Consider the following 9,605-nt stretch of genomic DNA (forward strand, 5'->3'; position numbering starts at 1 on the left):
TGTAACGTGCATAACCGGACGTAGGTTGGAAATGAGTCGAACCGAGCCAAATCAGAGCTCAGCTCGATAAGGATTGGTTCGACTCGAAACTCGACTCGAGTTTGATATGACTTATTTTTTTAGCTCGAATTCGACTAGATTAAAGCGAATTGTTCGGTTCAGTTCGAATAGTTCATTTGGACAACTTAAATAATTAATTAAAATTTGAAAAATAATACAAATTTTTATATATAGAAATATAATCTTACTTATATATAGTAATATTAAATATAAAAATAATGTATGAGTCATAATAAACATAAAAAATAGTATATATATATATATATATATATATATATATATATCGAATCAACTCATGAACCTAATGAATCGAACTATATTTAACTTAAGTTTGACTTGTTTATTTAACAAACTCAATTTCTAGTTCATGTCCAGCTCATTTGGTTCATGAACCAAGTTTATCGAGCTAACTAACGAATCGAATTTCGAACAAATACCGAATTGGTTCGATTCCTTATCAGCCCTAAGTCCACAACGATTACCAATGTATTTGTGAAATATTATTTTTCTTATTTCTATATTTCCCATCATCAATTAACTCTTCCATAATTTCATTTTACTCAACTTTCTATTTAAATATAAACTATTTTATAATATGAGGGGATCTAAATAGTTTCACATCTTAGTCATCAATCTTAAAATATCTAATGATTTAAATTTATTCACTAGTTAAAATTATTGAGTTCAACTAAAATTGATAACTAAGACGTGTAGTATGTTTTTTTATCTTATTCTTAGAGTAAGTAAGAGGTTTGTTTGACTGACGTCTAAACCGTTTGTCATGCTATTTTCTTTTTGTTCCCTAAAATAGAGCCAAACATCCATTTCTCAATAAGATTAGCTCTTTTGATTACATGATCGATTTCTCTTAAAAACATTAGTGCACGTGTAAACGAGATGTTCTACCTAACTGAGCTATAACCCTTGTATGTTTGATACATATTTTATCACATTATGTAGATAATTTTTTGTCAGGATGAATATTGAATGATCCAATCTCCTTGATTGATATTGTATTAATATTGCTTATTAAGTAATATTACATTTATAATCCATTGATATGATAGCATATGTATCTTTTTTTATTTTCTCAATTGGTTGGGATGGTAAGTGACCCACTTAACTCAGCGCTTAGAGAATTGCTTTCATATCATGAGAGTCATTGGTTCAAATCCAATAGTAGGCAAGGTGTAGGTAGAACTTATTAGATATTGTTGACTTGGATATCTAATAAGTTTTACCTACACCTTTTTTTTATATCTTTTGTTATTTTCTTCTATTTTATTTCCCTCCCCCAACTTGTTACGCAATAATATTGATAGCCTCCACTCGTGTTCTAACTCGTCTGAAAGCTAGATTTGCCTCAATTATTTTTCTTTTGCCTTCAGCTTTACTCAAGTTAGCTTCGGCTATTTCAAGGGTTTGTTGGGCTTCTTGTGGATTAATATAATTGTCATTTTCCGCATAATATTTAGGAAATATTGAATAACTTATATCAAAATACTACTATTCTCTATAGTCTATATCATATAATTAATTATTTTCATATTTTAATAAAAAATTACTTTTATGACAATATTAGCTAAATTAGTATAAGGGTGTTTTTGGAACTTTGACTGTATTTTTTATAAGTTTGGTTTTAATAACTACATCTAACTACTTTTCAAATCTATGTGAATTATTTATAAATTTGCTTTGGTCATTAATTATTTATTTCTATTCTTTATTTTTTTTAAAGTTTGAATTTCTTCTTTATCTCAACAATGGTATTAGTTTCTTCTTTCTATCTTCTCTTTTTTTTATTTCCATTTAAAACTTTAGGAAAGCAATGCCTTGTTACTCAAGCTATCTTGGGCTCTACATAATATTGTACAATATCTAAAGTAAGAGCTAATAATCCAACATACACAAGATTTTCAAAATCACACGATACTTCGAATTGGATTCCAGAGGATGATCTTGTGGGAAACATGCCTATGAAGATATGTTATCCTGCCTTGGAGCATGAAGAATGGCACATAACTTGCAAACACCACCAATAATAACTAGTGTTCTCCAATAGGCCTTGAATGTTTAACAAAAGTCATTGTAAGTGGAAAGGAGAGAAAGAATCTTATTGAATGTTTTCCTCATGTGAAATGTTGGGAATGAATGTTGAGTATAGTTATTTTGTAAAGACTAATCAAAAGTCAGGATGAGAAGTTTGTTTTTTGTGCCTGATTTCGATGGAAACAGATTGTTGAGCCAGTAATGCAATTATACATTGAGGCAACTTAATGGCTCATGCTTCAACAACAACAACAATAAGATCAATAACAACAAGATCAACAACCACAACAACAGCAAGATTAACAACAAGATCAAGTGATTGAGAAATTTCAATTATTTAGAATTGAGATTCTGATCTATTACATTGTTATGATATCAAATTGAATTATTAAGCTGGAGTCAATTGACATTTACCCTCCAGTTTGAGCGGGCTATTGGAGAAAAAAATTACTACATTTTACACGTTTTACATATTTTATACATTTAACACATGTTGAATTGTTTTACAACATGCATTCATTAGTTTGTTAGTTAGCTAGTTAGTTTACACTATAAATAAGACTTTTCATGCTTTGATAAATCAATGAGAATTCATCGTAATATTCATTTTACGTTTTCCTAATATTAATTGCATCATAGTTTTACATGGTTCCTTATTTAGTTTACGTACCACATGTCGAGTTTGTTATAAAAGAAATTTTGTAACAATAATATTAAAAGTGACAAATTGGGTATAACTGAATACCACACATATGCATGGAGGCTAAAGTTGTATGGGGAAAAGTGGTTCCTGAGGTAAAAATGAATAGGCTTTTGTGCAAATGATATGGAGAAATGGTTAATATATAGAGTATTCATACTTGCCACCAATGATATTGGAGAACAAAGCTACTATGATATATTTTACACATTTAACACATATTGAATTATTTTACAATATGTGTTTATTAGCTTGTTAGAGAGTTAGTTAGGTTTGTTGCATTGCTTATTTTATAACACATTGTATATAACCAACACTTTCTTATATCATTTCAATTTAATGAGAAAATTTCATAATATTCATTTTATGCTTCCGCATTATTTTCACAATAAATTAGTGTCTTTTTTGCTTTTGTTATTCAAGCTTTGTTGTTTTTGTGAATGAGCAAATAACCAGTATTGATTCCTTTAGGCAAATTTGGTGCAAAGCTAGTGAAATTATAAATTCATTAGTTACATGGTTTACTCATTTATGTTCTAAATTGTAGTTGTAATCTCAGTTACGAACTGCAATCACAATTTGTTGCAAAAACTCTCTAAAATACAATATTATAGTCATATAGTGCAATTTAAAAGATTGATCCTACATATGGTGAATCAAATCGAGCATACTGTGTATCAGATGTGTTGGTTCGAAACCACTTAAAATGTAGCATGCAACTATGGAAACTCATTGCTTTCAAGAAAAAGATATATGCACTGATAGTGTAAGAGTTTTTTACACTGTCAGTACACCATTTATTTTCAATTTGACTCTTAGAAAAAAGTAATACGAATGAATAGTGGATAATGCACTGATTTGATCCAAGTTTTTGAGTTTGCCCAAGATTCTATTGTTTTATCTCTTCTAGTAAATGTTTCAGCAACCAAATGAAATAATGAGTATAGTTACATGACTCTCTCATTTGTCATATGTAATGTGTATTGAATTAACTGTATCGTGTACAAGATTTAGGATTCATCATAAAGAATCTCCATAGTCATCAAACATCCTCACGTGTTGGTGTCTGATATGGATACGCTCGCATTCGCGAAGGATATGTATTCGTAGAGTTTCTAAAAATTAAAAAAATAAAATAAATAAATATCAAGACATATATCAGATTCATTTTCAATACAATATAGGTTATATGGATTCGTTTTCAATAAAATATAGGATATATAGATTCGTTTTCAATAAAATATGATAAGATATATTCATTTTCAATAAAATAGGATAAAATGGATTCGTTTTCAATAAAATAGGATAAGATAGATTCGTTTTTAATAAAATAGGATAAGATAAATTCGTTTCCAATAAAATATGATAAGATAGATTCGTTTTGGAGGATAATGATTTTCAATTTTTATTATATTTTTTACTTTGAATATTTTGATTTACACTTATAATTTTATCATATTTTATATATTTATTATTATTTTATACGTGTATCCCGGAACGTATAGTATCATATTTTTTAGAAAAATGTGTGCCGACATATCGAATACATATCGTATCTGACACATGTATCCGTACATGTGCTTCATAGTAAAGAATGTTTCATACAATTAATGTAAAAAATGAAGAACTACTTATAAAAATAAACCACATACCACATATCATGCATGTAACTTCATATACTAACTAATGGCATCTCTTCTTATGGTTGCATAAAAGATCACATAAACTCATTGAAAAAAATAGTGTAGGGATCAAACCCATGTTCATATGGGAGCTATTAATATTGAATTCTACACTCATTTTATGATATTTTTCGGTTCATGAATTAAATAACATATACTTTTGACCTATAGACACACCAATTAACAATAAGTTTGAGTCTAATATATTTTTCAACAAACATTTTCCTTTTCCCATTAGTTATACTCAACTATTATGAAATTCAGAATTACAATACTATATTTTTAGAAGAAAGAAACAATAAGAAAATACATCATGAACTAGCAATAATCCAAAGTTATAGAAGATTTATGTTCCAATCCAAGTCCCATCTAGTGCTTCAATGTATTTGGATCTTGTATTTCATGTGTAAACATCCAAGGCCAAGATAGTGCTAAGGTTCATTGGATTCATGTAGCTTTTAGAACCTGACATAATTCCCTCTACAATAAGCTTATTAGCCTTTTCTGATGGATGAAATGCATCCCAAAATGCATATAAATCTCTATTGGGGCAAAGATTTGAAAGTGGTGTGCATAGACCAAGACCATTGTAGGGTCCTTGTCCACAACATGCTACTTTTGATGTAGTAAACCCTGCCAATAACATAACAACATAAATAAATGTAACCATAATAAACAATGGTCAATGGTATAGACTTTTCATCATGCAATAAGGAGTTGAAATTAAAGTTTGTGGAGTAAGTATATAGTTACCAAATGCTTGAGGGTTGCTGACAAAGTTATTGTGCATTCTTGCTGTATTCGCAGCGATGAAAACATCGCTGCGAAGTTTCCGGTTGAGTTCTAGTAACATGGTTTCAAGTTGAGGGTTGAACAATCCTGCAGCTTGTTGTAATTCAGGAGAACATTGGCCATTTGTGCCCCTTTGTGCCATTTCAGCTGGAACACAACCCAATGGACCTGTCCCTGTCACAAGCACTCTGCGACCTCCGAGATCGTATAATTTCTGCAATACATAGTCGGTTATAAGCGCAGATAAAAAGTTAAGACTTTGTAGAAACTCTATGAATACATTTTTATATATATAATAGTTAGAAAAAGGCACCACAGTGTACAAGACTCTCATTTAATGAGGTCAGATGAGGGTAGATGTACACAGTCTTACCCCGCAAGCGCAAGCGGAGAGGCTGTTTCCAGGATTGGAACTCGTAACCTCATGATCACTAGGCAACAAACTTATCGTTATGTCAAATACATCATATCTATATATAATAGTTCATAAAGTTAATAAATGTGGTAAGGTTGTTTGCCTTATAACCTGTATGTCGTAGATTCAAATCCTGGAAACAGTTTCTCGCGTAATTTTTTATATACTTAATGATACAAAACAAGAAAGGAGTTTTACTAATTACCTGCAAAAGCTTTTTGTACTCAGAGATGAGAAAGTTGACATATTGAGGAAGTGGATATTGGCGAGACCTTGCAGAGTATGGCACCAAGTAGTAGTTGTTTACAAAATCATTGCCACCAACAGTGATTAAGATTAATGCTTGATTCACCAGAAGTTTAGCTTGTGAAGCTCCAATTTGTGCAGCCACTCTTTTCTGGTACTCTTCAAAATGCTCATATTGTCTATACATTCTGATTATGTTTACCTATACACAAGTTGCATTATGAAAATGCTAAACATTAGTTATGCTTTAATTAGTTTCATACATGTTTTTTAATCTTACAATTTAACTAAGGTTAGCATATACAATGTACATCTTTTCAAACTTTAGGAGTTAAAATATGACTGTTGGACAAGGCTGTGACCGGAGAGCTTCCAACCACCGGGGAGTTCTATTGTTAGATGGGTATGGGAAGAGTGAAGAGTCACAAGTGAGACACCACGTCTTGAACCAAAACCTTAAGGCATTAATTCCATAGGTTTTTCCTTCTTGTAAACTCTTTTACTCATCCCCGCATGTCCAATGTGGGAATTCACACTTGAATAAACCCAACCGTAACAAACTTAGTCAAGAGAATATTGGTAAGTAAGTATTGACTAGTAACCAACTCACAAACTGAATTCCAGTATCATTAAGAATTCCAATTCCAGCTGAAGCAAAATTGGCACCAACTAGTAGCTTCTCTCCTCTCAATTGTGGACTTAAGTATGGCAATGGAGACTCAGAACCAAGTTTTTGACCTATAAAAATCCAACTAGTTAGAAATAAACTTCAAAACAAATTATGAATTATAAAGAATAAATTAATGGATCTTAACTTATAAGGTCAGGAATGTTATAGCCATTAGAGAAACGGCCAGTTGGTCTACGAGTTGGATAATCAATTCCGTAAGGAGGAGCATCAGCACGTGCAGTTGTAGCCAAATAATTATTATTTCCACTATCAACAAGTGAATCTCCAAATACGAAAAAAGCTCTTGGTCTTGCTTCAGCTTCTAGGACAATGACTCCAAACACTACAACTAAACTAAGAATTGCCCATGAAGCAAAACTTGAAAAGAAAGCCATTGAAATGAACCTTTGGATGTGTGGTTTCTTTGTTAATTGAATTGATATTGAATGAAGATTATGTGCAACTCTTTATATTGTAAACTTTGTCCTACATTTTCATGCAAATTTCACTAGTTTAGGAGGTTAATTTAAGGTGCTCTGAAAATGGTGGTGGTGTCACAAATTAACATAAATGTGATAGGTTGGATTCATTTATATGCAACGAAAAAAGAGAATAGTTGAAGACATTGGTAATAGCTTTGTGGTTTAAATTTCTGTATTTCATTTAATCTTTACTAAGAGTTTAAGACTTTACATCATTAAACTTTGATGCATATAATATTAGGTATGGTAGCCTTCTGATGAATAAATAAAAAAAGTAGTTGAGTCTTAATTATTATCTATTAAATGATTGTAAGACTTCATTCAAAATGGATTTTAGTTTTTTTAAGTTAAATAGCTTAAATATTGTGAACAAAAACCTTTGAAAATATATTATTTCAAGCTGTGGGAAAATAATTTTAAGCCACTGCTGGTACCAATTTCAGTTGCATTAAACTATATACTCCATTAACCATAGTGGTGTAAGATCCAACTAAATCTTCAAGGTCGATGGTTCAATTTCTAGGAGCGACATTTGTTAGGAGGGACATCTACGAATCCCGAAAGAGATTAGTTCTTTACCCAAAAAGGTGATGAGATACCCTTAGTAGTACCAAAAAAACTAAATACTCCATTGTTAGAATTTGTAGACATGAAATTTTTTACCGATGTGGAAAGTAGAGGATATGAGAAAGACTTGGATGAAGTATCTTGGTTCGTGGAGTAATTGGTGATATCACCATCAGTATAGTTACATGATTCTGTCATTTAGTCAAGTTACAAAGACTTATAAAAGAAATCTTGTAATAATAATATAAAAATGACGAACCACATAGAATTAGGTACCATATACTAAAACCAATATAGTGAATCATGTAAATGTGAGAGATATTTCCAAAATATCTGAATTCACATAGCAAGTATAAATATCTAGATTCAGTTGTGGCTGATAGCCACAATTGTGATTCATCCTTCAACTGTAATTTCTTATAACTAATTGCAATTGTGGTAACTATAATGTACTCTCAACTTAAAACTCTAATGTTGCTTTGCTCATATTTCTGAATTTTTTGGATCTAAGACCATTATGAGGGTATAATTGAGTCTGACTTTGAAAGCTACATATCTTTCCCATTGCAGCTCATTTTGGTATATCCTTGCACGAGTCTAATAATTTACTTTTGAGACAAAGAATAAGATAGATAAACGTGAATAATTCGTACTAAAATCATTTTACTTTTGATAAGAGAATAAGATATTACATGAAAGATTAATAGTAATTGCATGAAAGATTATTATTTGCTTTTTAAGATTAATGTCATATGTGTCACGTCCTTTGAGGTGATTATATCAGTATATCACTACATGAGATCCTACCCCTTCATATATCTTATTTTGAAGGTAGGGTATATAATAAAAGTAAAGGGTGAAATATAAGAATGATCCATGTCAAGTATAAAAAAGATATTATTTATATTTAATGGTCATTATTAGTATATCATTTACTGTTTATAATTAATTATTATTATTATTGTATCATTTACTGTTCATATATAATCACTGTTGTTAATATATTATTCATATTTAATAATTGTTATTAGTGTATCATTCATTTTAAATATAAATAAATAATATACTGATTATACATAAATTTTTACACTAAGGAATGTTTGTTTCAATGAATCTTGGGTTCTTAGGAATGTGAATTTGGGAATAAAATGTTCTCATCTTCATTTCAAGTTTTGAGAAAACATTCCAAGAAAAGAGTTAGTCACACGAAAGTAATTTATACATATGTTGCTCTCTTTTCATTCTCACTTCCAAATATTGGTATATTATATTTTCATTATAATTAGGGGTGTCAATATGGTCATTGCTCGCGGACCAGCTTACATTGCCTACAAAAAATATGGACATGACATGGTATTTTTGCCTGTTAGCTCATATTGTCTGGCCCATTTGCCCGCTTTATTAGCGGGCATTTTAAACAGGCTCTGCGGGCTGCTCGCGGGCATTAGATTCAACCCCTTAAAATTTTAATTTTGGCCTAGTGGCCCAAACTCCTTTATATTATTACATATTTACGTTTATAATTTGCAATTCCTTTCCTTTCACCCACACACAGCCACAGTGTTAGTGTCCTACACTTCTACATCAATCCACTCTTCCATCTTCAATTCTTCATTCACTCACCACACATCAAATTCTCTTCTTTCTTATTTTATTTCCATTCCATTCATATTTCACTTCCATCTTCATTCTTCAAAGCTCAACACATTCCATCTTCCTTTTCACTTCTTCTTCTTCCTTCAACTCTCATTAGCATTCACTATTGTTGCTTTTTTTAATGTAAACAGGAAAATGCCCGCGGCCGCGCGTTAGCCCGTTTTAAAACGGGCAGGACATGGCTTTTTATCCGTAATCAATTGCGGGCATGCCCGACCCGCTTAAATAATTACGGGCATTTGCGAGCGCAGGCTAAACTGATCGGACGGCCCATTTTGCCATGCCT

General features: G+C 31.1%; 1 protein-coding gene across 1 annotated transcript; it reads right to left on the bottom strand.

Annotated features, from left to right (window-relative positions):
• On the bottom strand, positions 4,779–7,065 carry LOC109347427 (GDSL esterase/lipase At5g33370-like). Its single transcript, XM_019587276.1, has 5 exons — positions 6,760–7,065; positions 6,555–6,682; positions 5,904–6,146; positions 5,245–5,497; positions 4,779–5,124 (listed from the first exon to the last, which is right to left on the bottom strand). The coding sequence occupies exons 1-5, from the start codon at positions 7,007–7,009 to the stop codon at positions 4,892–4,894; spliced, it is 1,107 nt and encodes a 368-aa protein (XP_019442821.1). The 5' UTR covers positions 7,010–7,065; the 3' UTR covers positions 4,779–4,891.

This window comes from Lupinus angustifolius, chromosome LG05, assembly GCF_001865875.1.
Source record: "Lupinus angustifolius cultivar Tanjil chromosome LG05, LupAngTanjil_v1.0, whole genome shotgun sequence".
In the NCBI taxonomy this organism is placed as follows: Eukaryota; Viridiplantae; Streptophyta; class Magnoliopsida; order Fabales; family Fabaceae; genus Lupinus; species Lupinus angustifolius.